The 19,260-nt window shown below is 43.4% G+C and overlaps 2 protein-coding genes across 3 annotated transcripts; both read right to left on the bottom strand.

The window, feature by feature from the left end:
- Window positions 1–1,803: 1,803 nt before the first annotated feature.
- Window positions 1,804–6,690, bottom strand: aqp9a (aquaporin 9a). Its single transcript, XM_076732923.1, has 6 exons — window positions 6,504–6,690; window positions 6,158–6,284; window positions 4,976–5,113; window positions 4,678–4,796; window positions 3,711–3,928; window positions 1,804–2,742 (listed from the first exon to the last, which is right to left on the bottom strand). The coding sequence occupies exons 1-6, from the start codon at window positions 6,579–6,581 to the stop codon at window positions 2,535–2,537; spliced, it is 888 nt and encodes a 295-aa protein (XP_076589038.1). The 5' UTR covers window positions 6,582–6,690; the 3' UTR covers window positions 1,804–2,534.
- A 145-nt stretch (window positions 6,691–6,835) lies between these two features.
- Window positions 6,836–18,399, bottom strand: LOC143322764 (cingulin-like protein 1). 2 transcript variants are annotated; one of them, XM_076734179.1, is made up of 19 exons: window positions 18,331–18,399; window positions 15,828–16,811; window positions 15,660–15,754; window positions 14,743–14,860; window positions 14,529–14,624; window positions 14,291–14,439; window positions 13,111–13,252; window positions 12,790–13,002; window positions 12,482–12,688; window positions 12,244–12,348; window positions 11,835–11,987; window positions 11,481–11,651; window positions 11,089–11,241; window positions 9,896–9,985; window positions 8,678–8,761; window positions 8,104–8,228; window positions 7,734–7,842; window positions 7,476–7,639; window positions 6,836–7,380 (listed from the first exon to the last, which is right to left on the bottom strand). In XM_076734179.1, exons 2-19 carry the CDS (start codon window positions 16,782–16,784, stop codon window positions 7,299–7,301), a joined length of 3,213 nt encoding a protein of 1,070 aa, XP_076590294.1. In that variant the 5' UTR covers window positions 16,785–16,811; window positions 18,331–18,399; the 3' UTR covers window positions 6,836–7,298. The 2 variants fall into 2 exon arrangements, with proteins under 2 accessions (XP_076590294.1, XP_076590293.1); XM_076734178.1 differs by lacking the exon at window positions 18,331–18,399 and adding an exon at window positions 17,994–18,023.
- Between the last annotated feature and the right edge of the window lie 861 nt (window positions 18,400–19,260).

A 19,260-nucleotide genomic window follows, 5' to 3' on the forward strand; every position in this document is an offset into this window, starting at 1 on the left:
CTCTGTAAATGTAGCTCTTGAGGCAGTTCAGCATATTTGATGAAGTTGATGTGTTTGCATGATTCTTGCACTTCTTGGGTTGTATCTTAAAACAACATTCCTCATATTGAGCTTATTTGGTGTGTCCATGTGATTTCACAGTCACGGAGGAATGCACTTTCACAGAGCCAGTTCTCAGGAGGACTGTTTCTTGTTTATGCTGAGAAGCCTGCGAGCGCTTCTTCAAAGCAGGCTGAATCAGCACAGTAACATCGTCCTACATTATGTCTTTCCCATAGGTGAGAGCAGGGAGGATCACATGCACCTGCACATGTATCGTTATCGAGCAGCCAGTCAGTCTATACGAACTGATTTTCCCCTCTGCTCCATGTATGCACTCATGCAATGTATAGATGTCAAAGTGACATGCACAATAATGTGGTCTGCACTTTGACCACCAGGCTGGTGTCAGATAAACCGGCCCTGCAGTGATCTCTGTCAGATACTCAGCTTCTTGTTCTGGTATTCTGCTGCTGTTTCCTCCTCCAGGCTTTGCCTTCTGCTCTGCTGATGCCACTGACCCTCATCCTGTCTCTAAAACATGAAAGTTGATGTGGGGATTTGTGTTGTCTGGCTATAACTTCTTCTCCCAGACTTTTATTTCTCACTGAAGGCATCTGAGACCCTTTTTGTATTATTATTATTTTACATTTGCCTGCAGCCACAGATAAATACTGATCCAACAAGAGGTGGAAAGTAACTAAGTACATGTACTCAAGTACTGCTTAAGTATAATTATATGTCCCTTTCATGTCCATTTTATGCAACTGTGTATTTCTACTCCGCCAAAGAGAGAAATGTTGCTTTGACTCCACTTAATAATCCGATCAGCCACAACATTCAAACCACTGACAGGTGAAGAGAATAACATTGATCACCTCGTTACAGTGGCACCTGTCAAGGGGTGGGTTATATCAGGCAGCAAGTGAGCAGCCAGGTCTTGAAGTTGATGTGTTAGAACCAGGAAAAATGGGCAAACTTAAGGCTCTGAGTGATTTTGACAGAGGCTGAACTGTTATTGTCACATGAGCACGAGAGTTGGGTCAGAGCAGAATGGCTTGTGGGTTGTTCCCAGTATGAACTGATTAATACCCACCAAAAGTCAACCGCTGAACTGAAAAACAGAGTCTGGGCACGGGCTGTGTGATACTCTGGTCAATGTTCTGTTGGTAAACCTTTCATTTCACATTCATGTGGATGTTACTTTGACATTTACCACCCACCTCAACATCACTGCTGAACACATACACCCCTTCATGACAGTGGTATTCCCTGATGGCAGTGGTATCTTTCAGCAGGTTAATGTGCCCTGCAAAGACCAGTCTGATCCACTGAGGCACCACCTTGCAGTGTGCAGAAATGAAAGGATCTGCTGCTGAAGTCTCACGACACCTTCACAGGTCTTGTGGAGTCCATGAATCAATGGGATCTCTGCAATGTTAGGAAGTTGGTTTGAATGTTGGGGCTGATTCACGTTCATAGTTTCTGGATATTTCAATGAAGGAGGACATGTGATAATTGAACTTTTTGTGGAGTCTGGATCTTGAAGTAGAGGTTTGAAATCAGGAAATCTTAAACTTCAACAAATCAACACAAATGCACTTTCTACCATTACTACTGTGCCACTGTCTTCTTTTACTTTGTAACATTGAGTATTAAATCTATACAATTCAAGGGATTTATGAGGATATATGATATAGTGACAAATGCAGCAGATGACGGTGTTTCTGAAGTGAGTCCTTGAAGTGAAATATCTCTTCTGAATTCGATATTTGTAGAAACTTTAATGTAGACAAAACAACACAATATGAATAATGAACAGGAGGGAGGATTCCTCACAGTTTGCAAAAGAATAAAATAATAATGTGAGAACAAAAAAAAGTTTTCTGAACATACAGACAATTTCATCACAACCACAGACGTCAATGGGAGCAAAGCTAAAAGGAGACATGAAATTATTTAGTCCAGCACCAAGCGAATAAAGCCAAATGAAGGGTCTTTTTCATCTAATATCTGGAATACACTATTTACAACGTATCTATGAAAAGTCACGACATTGTGAAACACACAGGACAGAGATTTTCATGTGTTTATGAAACATAAAACAGAATACGTTAAATTGCAGAGGAGGCAGTCCAGCATTGGTTTGGTTGGTGGGTCCAGCATTTTACAGACCAGAGCAGCGTCCGGAGTGCTTAATGAGCTGCAGTTCTTCTATCTAAAACCCATCCTAATTTGTTTTATTCTGTGTTTTGACCCTTGAATGTTCTAATAATGCCATCGATGGGCTCGAAAAGCTTGTCTCTGCAGAGCATAAAGTCAATCAAAAGAGGAACTACAGCCTATCCTGCTATTAACGGGTTTGCCAAAGAGAGCACACTGACAGAGGAAGCCTGTCCTTACAGATGGAGGCTGTGCTGGCTGCCCTTCACCTGACTGACAGTACAACAGCTGAATCAGACCAGTTAGTCCTGGAGGTTAATGTCCTTTTTTTTTTAGCTCATGGTGATCATCTCATATTTGTCCTTCAGGCTGCTGTCGTCATCCTCTTCGTCTTCCTCCTCCTCCTCCTCCTCCTCCTGGGGCTTCTCAGGCTCATCACGGTGGTGGTGCAGCTCAATGAGCAGGTAGTAGATGACGGCTGCGACCACGCCCCCCACCATGGGCCCCGCCACAGGGATCCACCACCAGTAGTCCGCAGTGCTGCGAGCGCCGAAGCAGAGAGGGAAAGAGTTAAACACAACTCTGGCAGTGACAGCAGCAGCCGGCACAGGGGCCACTGAGGGTCACCAGGGCCATCACCGGATCATTCACAAGTATCGGCTCCATCTGTCGAGCGCATGTGACATTATATAACACTACAGGCCGTGTCAGCCGCTCAGGTCTTACTCTACTTCAATAATAGTTTCAGTAGATAAAGCAAATAAAAAGTGCCAATTTGTAAGTTTAGACAGGCAGTAAAACTATATACAGAAAATCAAACTATAAACATCTAACACCATGACAGATGATACAGAAAATAATTCATCAAATGTCTACACTGATTATCCCTCAAGTGGACAAACAAACATCTAACTGCTGACAAAAAACATTTCTGTTAATTGATATTAAGGTACACATACTCACCATTAACTAGTTGCTAATCAGCATGCATGTTAGAGGCATATTGGCTCTTTATTAGTCAATATAAAGCACATATTAATGCCTTAATCTGCACGACCATATTCAGCAACTTCTACACCATTAACTAAGAGTTTTCACTGAATAGCCTCCTAATTTCTGCCTATTGATAGTAAGTGAGGACGTTAATGATAACCTAACCTTTAATGACCTTAACCCCCAGAAAAAGACATGAATAAGTGCTTTATAATGCCACAATGCTACTAATATGCATGCTAATAAGAAACTAGTTAATGGTGAATATGTGTAGCTTAGTATAAAGTGTGACTCCATTTCTTTTTACCCTCTCGCAAGAATAATAATTCCCATTATGTCACTATGGCCACACTTTTAAAATCAGCCTTTTATGTGTATAATCCAAAGACCTACACAAAAATCACTGACTTAACTATGCAGGTTAATAAAATTAAATGAGTTCCCTTCAGATGTAATATATATTCATACATATATATTTCAACATCCTGATGTGTCTTCCTCTGCTGTACAGTTACCTGAAGACCTCCATCCCCCATCCTGCTACAGCTGTGAACAGCCGGGGTCCCAGGTCTCTGGCAGGGTTCAGGGGGTAGCCACAGTTCAGCCCCATGGACACACCGATGGCCATGATGATCAGACCAATAGCCAGCGGCTCCACACCTTTGGGGGCCCCGATGTTTCCACCATCAATGATAGCCAGGATACACAAGACCAGCATACCCGTCCCCACCACCTGCAGCACAATGTCATTTGTTTGATTAACTGCAGAGTTTAGGCAGACACAGGATCATTATTCATTATTTAACGTAATTCTGTTTATCTTGCAATGACTTTTAGCTGTCAGCTTCCTGTCCTGCACAAGATTTTGTTCACTTTACATTCATGTATATCTGAGTATATGTAGGTAAATGGGTGTCTGTATACATGTCCCTGTGTACATATCATAACAGCTGTTTCATAAATAAAACATGTAGCTTTAACCTGTATAGTGGTCAGTTCTGGTCTACACTGAGTACATTGGGAGGATAATAATCATAAAAAGTCTAATCTTAGTGGTTCAAATGTAGGATTTAACTGCTATCAATTATTTTAACAAAACGTATTTAGGGACGCCAACCTGTACAGCAGCACTGCTGCACAGACAGGAAACATTAGCATAAGCACAATCACACTGATTAGACTTATCTCAGTGGTTCACCTGGTTTCCAACAGTTTTAAGCTGCTAGACATGTTATTTTTGGATGACTGCACCGACTAAAAAGACGGAAAATGGTGTTAAATATAGATTTGACCTTCCAGTGAATGCCAGGAAATGAGCTGTCAGTCCCAAAACTGAGCTAAAGAGGGGGTGTTCTCAGACTAAATGGGCCAATCAATTTTGCATTAGCCGCATTTGCCAAACTTTGCGGTATTTAGAGCCTGAATAGGAGGGGCATTGCGCAATAGAAGGGAGGTCACTGGGTCACAGAGACCAGAGCCCACCTGATCAATGAAGCCGCCGAGGACCGACAGGTGTCTCGCAGGGTAGGAGGCAAAAATATGACCTGTTGCATTGATTCCTGTCACTGAAAGAATCCCACTGGTGAAGTCCATGAAAGCATCTGTGAGGAGGATAAAAAGATTGTTGTAGCTGTGCACAGGGATCCGTTAGTACCTCATATCACACTACAGCTGAACGATGACTCTCCCAGTGTTGGGAGAAACCAAGCTTTTAAGGGTCACTACCAACTGCTATGGTCTAATATGCACGTGAAAGGGAACAAAGTTGAGGTGTATTCACCGTAGTATAACCCAAAGACTGCAGCAGCTCCAGCAAAAGCACCAAGAAACTGAGCGATGACGTAGAAGGGAAACTTCCAGATCTTCAGTTTGCCCAGAATCACCATGGCCAGAGACACAGCAGGGTTCACATGGCCCCCTGGGACGGAGGACAAAGCAGAGAGTGAGGGAGCGGCGCAGTGGGTGGGGGTGGCTGGCATGATATCCTCTCCATCATTAGTGAGGCCGTCACATTTACGAGGGGCAGCAGAAGGGGAGCAGCCCCTGGGGCGGTGCAGGGTTTTGTTATGTATGTTCACAAGCAAAGAGGCAGAATAATGGTCACATATTAGAAATTCAACCTTTAAGTAAAAAAAAAAAAACAACCAAAGGGAGCATTATTCTGTTCGTCTTTATTCAAGCTCTGCTCACATCCTGCTAGCTTTTAAAAACATATTAGAAATCTGTCAGTGTTCAGTCTTGATGAGATCCATTTGGGCCTTTTATGTGAAATTGCAAGGAGCTGCAGCTCACATGAGGCAAGCAGTCTCGTTTGGACGGAGTCTGGTCTCTGTCATAGACAGATGAGCGTAGCCTATGATCAATGAAGTTTGCAGGACATTTAGTGCCCAGGGTTATGTATGACCCCAGAGAGGCTGCGCACTAGCACTAACAAATCAATGCTCAGTACACATTCATTGAATCTGGGCAGAGAGCTGGCTCGTTCCTGCTGACACTGGAGCCGTGGAGGTGGCACATGGCTGGACAGGAAGCCATAAAGTTATATTATTACAAGCTGCAAGCCTCATGAGTACAAAGTTTTCATTACAACAGATACGAGCGAGCTGTGTCAGACTGTTTATATGTTCTGGCACAGGTTGTTTGTTTTACATATGAATTATTTTAATGCTTCATAGAGTCTGCAGTACATTAAAAGCAGCGAAGAAGCTGAATATGCAAACAACAAAGTGTTAAGAATTATATTATTAAAGCTGATGATATTTTTCAGTTGATCTGACAGGATGCCAATACTCAGTAGAGCAACATCAGCATGCATTAACATTTCTTCATTCAATTTTATTGCACATGCATTAAATTCAAAGGACCATATCAGTCACTGCGCGTGACTTGTGGCAGCTCATGTGAGATAAGTTTTGCTTGAGTGGAAATAAACAGTTGCAGTGGTTCATGAAATCACATTTACCTGACACTCCACCGGCCACATACGCTGCCATCATCAGTCCAACGGAGAAGCCGATGTGGACGGTGAGAGGCTCCCCGAGGGTGTTTCGACTGAGGACGGTCTGAGCGACTGAGCCACAGCCAAACAGCTGACAAGCAGAGAGGAGGAGAACAGCAGATTTTCACTGACATCTGTTCATCTGACTTCTCAAAGACAACACCATGAAGGCGGACAGAGAACAAGAACGTTCCTGAGCATGAGCTTGAGAACACTTACCTGAAATAAGGAACATCATAGACTCGACACAACTTATAAAGCAAATATCTTGTAGAAAATAAAAAATAACAATACAAAAAATGTTACTTACAACCAAGACAAATGTCCCCAGGAATTCTGCCAGGAATTCCTTAAGTATTCCATGTTTGAGTGCACAGTGTTTCCTCATGCTTCTCTTGTGTTGTATTTCAGTGTGTGACTCCTGTTTAAACTACCAGACGTCCAGCAGTGTGAACCTCTGGAGTTCAGAACTCTCATGTCCAATCTCCACCTCTACCCGACCGCAGCCATTCAGCACAGGCCATTGATCCGTACAGCCATCACATTCCTATCGTCAACCTCAACACACAAAGTTTCACAGCAGAGCGCAGGCAGAGTGATTGGCAGCTGGGGTTTGTTTTGAATCTCCATTAAACACAAATTCAAATCAGACTTTCTGATTTATTTGTGTGCATGTGGCCGCAGACGTTACAGAAACAGCATACAACTGGATTTATTACAAGAGTTTTTCTGGAGGCGTATAAACATGAGTGAATGTTGGGAATGCATTTTACTCTGTTTATTCATTAGTTTGCATTCTGTACCAAATTAACTCACACCACAAAGGAATAACTTAGAGAACAAAGTAATCAATTACAGGGAAGTAAGCCACTTTGTGGTTACATTGCAAAACATCAGTTTGTCAGATATTGTAGTTTTACATATCGCCACCAGAGGGCAGCCTTGGCAAGGTGCCACGCTGCTCACATGTTAAACAATATGAAATCACACCTGAGTTGTTAATGGAATTATGTTGAATGATGACATCAAGGGTTCTTCACAGTCTGAAGCTGCTTAATAATGTCCAGAAATGACTGTTGGACAGCATTTTTGTTTTTATCACACGTCAGTCAGTCAATCCAAAGTCGTCGACGTCGTTCACATCGTCCTCCACAACCCTAATGAGAGGAGGGGATTTCTTTTTCCGCCTGTTAATGCAGAAAGTGAAAGAGTTCGAGAATGAGTGGATGTAAGACTGCACGTAAAACACAGAAACTCAGTGGCAGAAGGTGTGAGTGGTCACCTCATCTCATTCCGGAGTCCGCTCAATTGGCCGTGAAGCTGCTCGTTGGCCTCGATCTGCTCATCCAGTTCTCTCTGCAGCTTCTTTTTAGCGTGTTCCAGACGCTCGATCTCCTCCTCCGCCTCATCCATCTGCCTCTTCGCCGTCTTCAGCCTCTGAGTCAGCTGCAGAGTTCACAGAGGTGAGATACTGAGTCATGAGTCAAGTCTGCTGCAAATGACTTCTTGATAACTCTGTTTGTTCTTCCTGGTGCCTAACCTGGTCTCTCTCGCTCTGCAGGTTGAGGTGCTCCTCATCTGCCTGCATCTTCATCTCCTTTGCTTTGCGCTCCAGCTTGCGGTTGGCTTGCTGCAGGTTGTTGTTGTCTCTGAGGGCAAAAGAACCAAGAGATCACATCGCTGCTGCAGCTTCCTGTAACTCAACACCTTCCTAGTGTGTTTTGGACCAGAGATACTCTCACTCTTACAACCACGGGGAAAGTGATATGAGCTCGCTGCTCGACAGCCACCATCAAGTATCTGATGGAGCCATTCTAAAGTGTTCTTCTAGGTGCTATCCTGCACTGGTTAATAAAACTCTGCACACATTTATGAGCTATAAGATCATTATTTAATGTGCAGGCGCTCACCTCTCTTCTCCTTGCAACCTTTCCTCAAGTTCCTGGATGCGGCTGTTAAGTTTGGAGACGAGTGAGTCCTGGTTGGTCCTCTGTGATCCTTCCAGATGAGTCACTCTGCTCTTCAGGTCTTTATTCTGACAGAGGAAATGAAAAAGTCATAAATTAGGCAAAAATTAAAGGTAGGTAGGTTCTGTGCCAGAAGAGGCGGGAAAGAAGAAAACTGCTAGCAAGCAAACACGGATGTAAACAAGGCAGGTTGGTGTCACAGTTTTCAAAAACATCGTGTTTGCAAATGTTTTATGAGGAAGCAACAGCGTTCAACGTGTTCGTTAAAGTTCACAGATTTACTCAGCTTTGTTTGTTTACAAGAAAACTCCACGGGGCACCTTTAAGCAGGTTTGCGCGAACACTTGATGAGTAACACAGATGAGTAATGATGCTGGATTATCCGCGCTGACTAAACACTTAGACTTAGATTAAACTCTGGTTTGTCTTCCAGGCACTGTGCAGGGTCAGGGGTCAGTACAGGTCTCAGGTTTCAGTACTGGTCTTAGGGTTCAGTGCTGGTCTCAGGGGTACGTACCTGTCTCTCCAGGCTCATCTTGTCACACTCCAGGTCCTGCCTTACTGCTCTCTCCTGCATCAGCTCATTCCTCATCTGATCCATCTGTCACACACAAGCAGCAGAGAGAAAAACATTCACATCCACTCAAGTACTGTGCTTCAGTCCATTTTGGAGATAGTTGTACTTCCATCTTATGCTTCTTATACTTCTACTCCACTACATTTACCTGACAGCAGTAGTTACTAGTTACTCTACAGATTCAGATTTTTACACAAAGAAAAGTCACTTCAACCTTTTTGTCTTGTGACCTCCTGCACAGAAGCACTGTCTAGTTGGTAGTACATATATGGACGTATACAAAGCAGTTAAAACTACTTCCAGCTCTACTAGCTACAACATTAAAACACTGCTATAAACCATCTAATCATGTCATATGTAACAGTATGTCAGTCACAGGGGTGAAATAAGTATATTTACTTTTTATACTTTTACATTTACAGTACATTTTGTTGCTAGTACTTCCATGCTTTTACTTCATGCAGGACTTCAATGTGAAGCATGACGTACATAATTAGCAAATTGAGAAGGAAGACGTGTCTAATTATTGAATCAATTAACCATAGAGCTAAATATGGGCCTGCACTTCATATGCATTACCTTCCATAGTTGACTGGAAACACAGCGGTACCTTAGTAAAAAGGCCACCACCTGTTGACAAGCACTTCCACTTCAGATGAGACGCTTTCATCTTAATTCTTAAAATCCGAGGAAATGCTGTCTGCTCTGAGCAGCCACATCGGATATAAAGGCTCTCTCCTCTCTAATAACATCCAGAGGCCCAGTGAAGGGAGTGGGAATAGCTGCTCACAATAGTTAGCTGTTTTTTCTCTTTGCACTGCACCCAAAACAGTGTTTTGTGTCAATTAGTCTGCACCACTTTGCTCCCATGAATGGTGGCCTACTTTACAGCCACACTGTGACGACATCAGAGATGAAGAAACACATGTGAAGTCGAAGGGGTTCGGTCATATTTCAGGCCAAAAAGAGCACCGATCAGCAGCTTTCAGCAACTGAGGGGAAATGTGAGTACTCAGCCTTGAATCTGTTTACCATGAAAACAGATGCAGGGCTGGGTGTTCACACTGAAGACAGGGCATAATTCTATCTCCTCGCAGCTGGAGAAATTTATGAGCATTTGCGTAGAAAAAAGCAAAGGCAGTGAGAGATTAAACCTGCCTGCACTTTGGTTTTGTCCAATCGTTCCATCAGGCGGTCAGCGCTGCAGCGCTCATCATTAAGATCTTCTTCTAGTTGACTGATACGCCCCTGAGAGGAGAGCAACACATGAAAAATGAGTCAACACATCATCAAGTTAATATATAATGCATGACGCTGGAGTGTTTACCAGTACAGAGGACATGATGAATTTATCCCCTGGGGCTCAGATTTTAAAGAAAGCGTAATAGTACATGAAGAAATCGGTGGAAAAAATGTCTTAGGACAGCCTGTGATGGATGAAGTTTTTGTGCAACCGTTCACCGCTGAATGGATGTGAGTGTTCGAAGATTCCACCCAGACAGGTCTGATAACTTTGTACAGTAAACATGAGCTTCGTCTGTCGATACTGAGTGTCAACAGTGAGCACGCGGGTATCACTGTGTAATGTTTTGTCATCAGCAAGACAAACAGAGCTGAGCTGTGAGATGTTATTGTCATGGCTGTGTTCAGCACCCTTATAGTTCACAAGAACAAGTGAGTGCAAACACTGTCGCCTGAGCACACAAACACTTCAAAACATGTGATAAACTGAAGTATGTCAGTCAGTACGCTTTCTAAAGGAAAGCTCCCGATCATCATCAAGATCATCGTTTAGAAGTGTAGCTTCTCAGTAAACATGTAAACAGCATGTTGTTATGGTAGGAAACATTGATGTTGTCTAAACACCTTATTACTCCACTGTGGGAAGATTCTGGATGAGATCTCCTGTGAGCTCAGAGGTATTTTATATGATCATTTGTCAAAACTCTGTTGGATAACAGCTTGTTTCTGTTTTCAGGAGGCACATCAATACATTTTTATAGGTGCTGATTAACAATAATCTACACAAAAAGACAATTGGTGCTCAAAATATTGTCATGTCCATGTCACAAGCAGCATGGATGAACTCTGAGTCAGCTGGGCCTTGGAGACCACAAATCTATAAGCTTGCATTGCAAAACTCTCAGTCAGAGAAGGTCTAATGAGAGATTCTGTTGAGTTGTATTGTGGGAAACTTAGGATCCAGTGTGCTTCTGGAGACTAAAACTCCAAATATATCAACCTCTGCTACAAAGGTTTGAAGCACTCATCTCTTTCAAGCCTCCCAACATTATGGAAGCGCAATATCGTTTTGTGATTACTTCAAAGGTTTCCTCGGTTAAGACGTTTACCTCCATGAGTTTGACCTGCCGCTCTCGCTCTCCCACCGTGGTCGTGTTCCTCTCCTCCAGCTCCTCCACCCTCTGCTCCAGCTGCCGGCCCCTCAGCTGGGCCTCCTGCTGCTCCCTGCGACACCGCCGCAGATCCTCCTCCAGAGGAAGCAGCTGGACACAGAACAGGCAACGTCTGCTATTAGGCAATCAGTCAGAGTTTATTAAACAAATACAGAAGTGATGAAGTCTGCTGACAGAAATATTTAAAAACTAAAAATCAGAGCGAAAAGCACAGAAACAATAACGATAACTCCTTTCCCTCCTCGTGCCGTCTATTTACTTTATTTCATTGGTGACTCAGACAGTTGAACCCACATGCTCGTGAATCAGAGAGACAATGAGCACCACACCTCTTCCTGCAGTTTTTTGGCTGCCTGTCGGGATTTCTCCAGCTCTGCTCCCTTTTCCTGCAGCTGTCTCCGCAACTCGTCCAACTCCCTCTGACTCTTCTCTCTGGCCTCATCGACCTGGTTCTGAAGTACATCGGTGGACGCCTCGCAATCCTCCATGATGCAATTCATCTGCAGTGAGATAAGTGAACCTCATTAGGTGTAAGGAAATGGGGCATAATGAATCTAATGCTGTTTCTGCTGATCTCATGTGGCTTCGGGGTTAAGAAAACCGATTTTCAGGTCTTATCTGGCTCTAAAAAAACTGCAGAATTTTCCGATAGGGCCATGGAAATAGTCCGGGTCCACTCTCACCTTCCTCTGTAGTTGCTCCACGGTCCTGTCCTGCAGCCTCCTCTCGTCCTCCAGTTCAGTTTTAGCCTTCCACAGCTCCTCTACTTGTTTCCTTTCCTCCTTGAGCTTCTCCTTCAGGTCCCTGTGCTCATGATTTAGCTTGGTCAACTTACTCTGGGAAAAAATAACAGAGGGAAGAGGAGACGGTGAGCCTCCATTAGGGCCAAAAAGTGTCTCATGTCATTATATCAGCCGTGAGCTTAATGTGATTCAAGCTTTTTATCTTTTCTAAGATTTTTGAGGGGTATTTATGGTGTAGAGCAGCAACAGAAGACAGAGGTTATGCAACAAAGGATGTTACATGGTTAGCATCTTAGACCGCTGGGCCACCACAGCTGTTTCTCTACAGCTAACAGCAACCTCGCTTTACCTGCACGTCCTCCAAGCGAGTGAGCAGAGACTGGTTAGACTGACACATCTCCTCCTCATTCCTCCTCACGTCTTTCAGTGCTTCCTCAACCTGCTGCTTTTCCCTCTAGGGAACAAGGAGAAAATAGGTATATGTATAGAAAGTAGCAGAATCAGTCACATCAGTATGATGAATGTCAATAAAAAAATCAAGAAACAAACTAATCAAGTAAATCAGATATTTCCAAAAGGTTTCCCACCTCCAGCTGCTTTGCCCTCTGCTCCAGCAGTCTCTCTGTGCTTTTATATTCCTGGATTGCCTGACTCAGCTGATCCACCTTGTTGTTCTGCTCTTGCACCTTTCCTCTCAGCTGATCTCTCTCCTGGCTGAGCTCCTTCAGCTGCAACTTAACTGCCCCTCTCTCCTGCTCTGCTTCGGCCTTGTTTTGATCCAGCCGGGCGTTGTTCTGGGGGACAGGGTGGAATCATAAATGCTGAACATAAGAGGCAAAACAGCCATGCTTTAGCTTTTGGAAATAAATCGTAGAACTGTGCCTCTTCCTGTTACCTCTTTAGCCAGATCTAAGTCTGTGAGCAGTTTTTCAAGCTCATTTTCATATTCGTTCTTCAGAGCGGCCATGTAGTTATCATGAGTCTCCACCTCCTCTTTGAGCGCCCCCTTCAGGGCACTGAGCTCCCTCTCCCTGTGATGCAGCACCTCCTCCTGCTCCTCCTTCACCTGTAGCATCTCCTGAAAATCCGCCCGCAGCAGCGCCATATCCTGACAGACATCCAACAAAGTGCAGAGTCACAACCTCGAGTCCAGGGGAGGAGCTTCACAGCTGCTGTTGATTTGTGAAGTGCGGCTTGTTCATGTGGTTTCATTTACCTTCAGGAGGACTTCTTTCTCTGTATTTATCACCTCTGCCTTCTTGGCTTGGTCCAGCTCATCGTGCATCTCAGACAGCTGCTGCTGAAGGTCTTTCATCTCTGTCTTAGACCTCTCCCTCTCTGCTTTCATCTGACTCAGCCTGACAACATACAAAAAATATGCAGGAAAGATATATCTTAGTTCTGTATTTCATATCAAGGAAATGAGGCTGCTTACCCTGCTTAAAAGATTTAGAAAGGTGCTTGATAGGACTAGATAACAAGAAAATCTGCACACTTAATCCAAATGGTATTTGACTCTGAGTCTGGTCAAATGACTTTCATTAGATCATACATCACAGTTCACTTGAATGACCTCAGAGTATGAGCAGAAGCTTAGTTAAAGGAAGTGGAACATAGCATTGAGCTAAAGTGCATGTGTATCCTATTGAGTTGTGTATAACTGTTTCATTTGCTATAACATCTAACTCTATTTGATACACTTTGTTTTGCTCCAGTAGACACCTAAAGGCATCATTAGATCAAGGAATAGTTCAGTATTTTGTGGGCTAATTCACTTTCTTGCTGAAGATTACATGAGAAGATCTATACCACTCTTGCATCTGTGCGATAAATAGGAAGCTACAGGCAGCAGATAGTTTGCTCAGCTTAGCATTAAAGTTGTCCAAAGGTAAAAAAAAACTCTCCTACCAGCAGCTCTCACTTGTTTAATCCAGACAAAAAAACATGTTCTGGACTATTTCTTGGAAGCAGCCACTTCCAGACACCAAGAAATAGCTAGCAAACGGTAGGATAGCTTGTTTCCAGTCTTTATGCTAAGCTAAGCTAACCATCTCTTTGCTCCAGTTTCATATTTAAGAGTTGTATTGATCTTGTCATCTAAATTAGGAAAGAATGCAAATAAGCTTGGCGTATTTCCCAAAAATTTGAGCTATTCCGTTAGCCAGATGCTCATAAATTGAGCACAAACCAAGCATTTAACAACTGATTTAGCCACAGAGAGTCCAGTTCTACAGTTCTCTTGACAGTGAACTTACTTATTACAGCAGAGACCATTAGTGTTTTGCTTTAAAGCGTCAATCTGACACTTTCCTGTGTTTTTAGCTGATAAGCATATATTTACATAGCACGGTTTTCATTGTAAACTTGGGTGAATGACTCGGAGGTCAGACGCTTACTCCTGTTTGGTTGACTGAAGTTCAGCCTCGATGTTTGCCAGTCTGTCCCTGAGCTGGAAGAGCTCTTCCTGACTTTTGGCCAACTCTTCCTGAAGTTTCTTCTTCTCTGCTCGGGCTTTTTCACAAGCCTTAGCTAGAGTTTTTTCATTCTGCACAACACAAACAGACAGGAACATCATCAGTCACAGGAATAGGAAGTGAGTGTTTTAGAGGTGACTCAACAGGACGGGAACAACACCTTCATCTCGGTCTCCAGTTGTTGCTGTAATTCAGACACTTCTCTCTCCAGCGCTGCCTGTTTCTCCTGCAAAAGCTTCACCTCGGCTGCATAATCCTGTGTATGAGAAAAGAGAGATGTCCAGCAACAAGGTACCACGCTTACTTCCAGACTAAGACATTAAATCATGGTGCGCAGTGATCAACACTGGCAAACATCTCATCCCAACACATACTTTCTCCTCCTCCTCCTCCTCCTCCTCCACATTTTCAGCAGTCTTCCACTTGACCTTGTTGACCCTTTCAAGCAACAGGGTGACTTTCGTCTGAGTGGTGGGGTCATCGTCAGTTGTCCTGAGGAGCAAGAAAAAACACACTAATAGTACTCACAAGGTGTAATGACAGAATTAAATTTAGTCTGTTGCTAAACAAAGATACAGCAGTGTAATTTGTCGTGAGAAGGGAAAACATGCGACTCTTATTGCTCTACTTCAGCAAATATTTTATAAAAAGGCACGGATGGATCTTAAAAACTTTCCCTGTGAAGAAGTTTTTTTTATCAGTGGAAACAAGTACATGCTCTGCATTCCTGACTGTTGCGAGAGCACACACAGCTGGAGCAGCACCCCCTTATCTGACTATGTACACTACATGATCACAAGCATAAGCTAATCACCATAAGTTGGCTGCAGGTTACAAAAAAGAAGAGATGGAGACAGAAAGTGCAAAGGCAAACCCATTTATTAAGCTGTTTTAAAGGAATAGTCCAACATTTTGGGAAATATGCTTATTTACTGTCTTGAGAGTTACATGAGAAGGTCGATACCACTTTGAAGTCCACACGCCAAATATGAAGTACAGCTGGTAGCCATCTTAGCTTAGCTTAGTATAGAAACAGCCAGCCTGGGCTCCACAGGTCTCACTTATGAACACATTATTTCTAACTTTCTCACTGGACAACAACTTTTCATTTTCTTCATACATAATTTTGTAAACAAATCATTTAAGTATTTAACGTGTTCATGTGTGAGCTTTAGAGGAGTTGAGTCATGCTAGCTGTTTCCTCTTGTTACCTTTTGTTTTAAAACCCAATTTTGCACTCCAATATGTCATATTTCCCAAAATGTCCAACTATTCCTTTAGGGGCACTTACCCATCCTTGAGGTAAGTGAACAGGACTTGTTTTGCTGTGTCTTCAGGAGGGTCCACTGAAAGTTCTTGCTGTCCTTTCAGAAGATCAGGAGTGACCTGGTTAGGGAATAAACAGCCAATGAATACACCCTTTTAAATTACAGCTGTGCCCTCGTGTTAATCTGTTTACCTGCATGTCTCTTTCATCAGAGTCATTGGTCTGGTCACTACATGACCTGGAGACAGAAGGTTTCTCTGATCTGTGAAGCAATTTTGCAGCATGTGGAGATATCGCCTCTTTTCCATTATGTCCTTTAAGTGATGTGCTGGGTTTGTTCTCCTCCCTCTTGGTTGAGAAAGAGGCCTCTCCACTGAAGAGTCTAGCCCTGGCTGACCCGGGAGGACATATCCCACCAGGGGTCTCGGCCCTGATGCCCTTCAGAGACGAGGCTCTGCTGGAGGAGGTGGATGAGGACGAGGAGTCTGAAGTTCGACCGCTGTCCACGCTGCGGGACCTCCGACACTGCTCCGGGTCCAGCCTGTTCCTCGGGCCTCCCCTTCCCCTCCTCTGGCTGCTGTTAAACTGGCTTATCAGCTTTCCCACAGATAAGATGGAGTCGGTCTCCACTGAGTTTGGGGACCTTGCAGGGAGTGATCGGCCTGAGGGAGGTGCCTTGCTCTGGGCCACTTCACTCTGGTCTCCCTCTGGGCCCTCGGCAGGCAGAGGGATCCTGGGTTTGTTCCCATTAGCAGTTTGGGTTTGAGCCGGAGGAGGGCCGGTGTTCAGCTGTACGGGTCGAGCGACTGAAGCCGCTGAAGGAATGACTCGGTTCAGGTTATTACTTTCAGGGTCATAAGGTCTCAGAATCTCTGGGTGTTTCTGATAATGAAACCCAGAGGAGGTTGCAGTCCTCTGTGAATCAGATGGAGAGTGCCTTTCATCCACAGACCTCCTCACCACGCCTGGATTGTACCCCGCCTGGTGAGTGATGACAGAGATGTCCCTGTGGCTCTCCTGGCCTGAACTATTCAGAACCACGTAGGGTTGACCTTTAATCCCTTGGACCTGCACCCTGACTCCAAACAAGCTGTCCTGGCTGCCTCTGGGACTGTGTTGCTGCATGTAGCTCAGTCTGTGAGACTCCATCCTGACTGCACTGGTGTAACAGACGAACTGGTGAAAGAAAAAAACGGCATGTTAAAAATGACCGACGCTGCACGGGAAGGTGGATTGAAGACTGGTGCATCAGGGAGGTCGAGCTGAGTCTGGTGTTTACACAACACTGGGTCAGAGCCACACTGGGACACAATGACAGACGTCCAGGCAGCTCCTCACACAGCTGCACTCAGCCACCGTAAAAGACAGAATAAATGGACACTGACAAGAGCCTGATATTGCTGTGCAATGAAAACAGCTCCCTCTGTGTGCTCATGACAGTGTACTATTGTACAGACAAAGCTGAGCCAACTGCATGACGACAACAATTGACCGAAGTCTCCGAGGTGTCGTCACCCACTTCATGGTGTAACACTTGAGGAAAATGTTTGTCAACAAATATGTTACTGTGTGGCTGAAAGACAGGAACACAAGATGCGTTGTGCAGCACGCAAACTGGAGTCTTCCTCAGAGGACCATCCTGAGCGTGGTCAGACTGCAGCTCGTTAATAATAATTAATTATAATTATATTAACAAATAAGAAAGCTCAGATCAAAATACTGATACCACTTTCTGCTAGATGTTATTATAATAACTGTACTAATGGTTCTTAAACAATTTCAGAATGTTTTGAAGAAAAACTTTTGGGCTCATTAACCAGAATAACTTTTGGGTTGCCAGGCTGTGGAAAATCCTCCCACAGCATGACTTTGTTTTTGTAGCAAAGTCTCAAATTCATCAGTTTAACCACTAAAATCACTTTGTAAGTTATAAGTCAACACTGGTTACTTACCAAAAGGTAATTAATTGGACAGTCAATTTAAGAGCTGGCTAAAAAGACGAATCAAGTGTTATGAAGAGAGGAGAATTTTATGCAACCTGGCAACCCAAATGATGTTCTTATTAATATCTAATAGCTGTTTGTAAATTACATTACATAATCAATAGTAAATTATTTATTAACCATTAATAACACCACTAATTAGCCTACAGCTGATAAACTCTTCATAAAATGTATTATTATAGAAAGTTTGCCCAAATGTTGAATGAATTTGACCAATATGTTAAAGAGGCTACTTTTAGTTTTGTCATCACTCTGCTCAACTTCTCCTAAACTTTATAGACCAAATGTATAAAATTCAAGTTTCACTGTCCATCAGTGAATCTCACACAAGTACAAGCTGACTATAAAAATGTACCTGATGCGGATCTGCGTTCATCCGGTTTGACTTGATGAACTTCACCTGACACTGTTCAGCTTTAAACAAACAGGCTACAGTCGCGAAATAACACACAGGTACATTAAATGAATACACATGAACGGTAAATATCACAGAACGCTCCAAGTCCCCCTCAAATGTTATAGCAGGAGGACAGATGACAGATGAAGTGAAAGCTGGAAAAAGTTCAGATCCTTAAAGTCACTGCTGACTGAAGACCGCAAATCAAACAGCTACAAGCCGCTGCAGGCGCAATATTGTGTTTCTTATTTTAAATAAACAGGTTATAGAGACATCGAGCTGAGGTGAAACTTACCCGCTGTGCGTCCAGTCTGAGTGCTGAGCTGAGTCCTCCTCCTCCTCCTCCTCCTCCGCCCGGACATGATCGCTCTGTCCCGCTCTGAGGGGCGTTCACTGCCCGCTCTGTGCCAGATACTCAAACCGTTTGACTGCTGCTGCAGCTCAAAGCTTCATGTGACGAAACATACGAGTTTATGGAAAACTAATTATGAGCAGAACGACTGGACCATTTATCACACTTTAATATTTTGATAATGAAGTCCTGAAATGTGTGTAGCGGAAAATATGACTAACAAAGCCCGTTAGAGGGATGAAGAAGCTCTAAAATATCTTTCTATGTCTTTATTGAATAACACTTTAGCGGAAAAGTTGAAGTAATCCTATAACATATTTAAGGCCTATGTTGGATTTGTGAAACCATGTTTATGCGAGGAAAAAGGTACTCCTCTCAAAAGTAATTTAATTACTTGATCAATTACAGCATATAAAGGTAGTTGGTTACAAGGGAAAGTGATTTGTGTTACTTGCAAATGTCTGTTTCAGTTCTCTAATTAAGACTCACATGCAGCAACTATATTATTTAAGTGTCGCTGCAGTAAAGTGTGGAACAAGACAACTGTCAAACCTAATCGATCTATCACTAATCCCATTATCTCTGTGGCGATAGGAGTTAATAATATTTCCGACCTCCAGAGGGCAGCAACGACCAGCGCGCCGCCCGTCAGCTGTCTTGGTTTGACAGTGTGATTTGCTAGACGAAGAAGAAGCTTCGTTAATAATTACATTTAATGAAATGATTCTTCAAAGTTTCTTCATTTTATATTACAAAAATCTACATTTACTCTGATGAAAAGCTAAAGCTCACATTGCCTAAACTGTCATGGTTGGTGACGTTAGGTCAAAACTGTGGCTTGAAGAATGTATTTGTATGTATTCTCGTGGATCC

Source organism: Chaetodon auriga, chromosome 6, assembly GCF_051107435.1.
Source record: "Chaetodon auriga isolate fChaAug3 chromosome 6, fChaAug3.hap1, whole genome shotgun sequence".
NCBI lineage: Eukaryota > Metazoa > Chordata > Actinopteri > Chaetodontiformes > Chaetodontidae > Chaetodon > Chaetodon auriga.

Excerpts from the sequence above, each read along its gene's own strand:
- aqp9a (XM_076732923.1), bottom strand. The coding sequence starts at position 6,581 with ATGAGGAAACACTGTGCACTCAAACATGGAATACTTAAGGAATTCCTG. Across the intron at positions 3,929-4,677 it reads TCGGCGGCTTCATTGATCAG|GTGGTGGGGACGGGTATGCT; the intron begins GTGGGCTCTGGT and ends ATTGTGCTGCAG. Across the intron at positions 2,743-3,710 it reads TGGGGGATGGAGGTCTTCAG|CACTGCGGACTACTGGTGGT; the intron begins GTAACTGTACAG and ends CGGCGCTCGCAG.
- LOC143322764 (XM_076734178.1), bottom strand. The coding sequence starts at position 18,014 with ATGAACGCAGATCCGCATCAG. Across the intron at positions 14,625-14,742 it reads AGGAGGAGGAGGAGGAGAAA|GATTATGCAGCCGAGGTGAA; the intron begins GTATGTGTTGGG and ends TCTCATACACAG. Across the intron at positions 12,689-12,789 it reads ACTTAGATCTGGCTAAAGAG|AACAACGCCCGGCTGGATCA; the intron begins GTAACAGGAAGA and ends CCTGTCCCCCAG.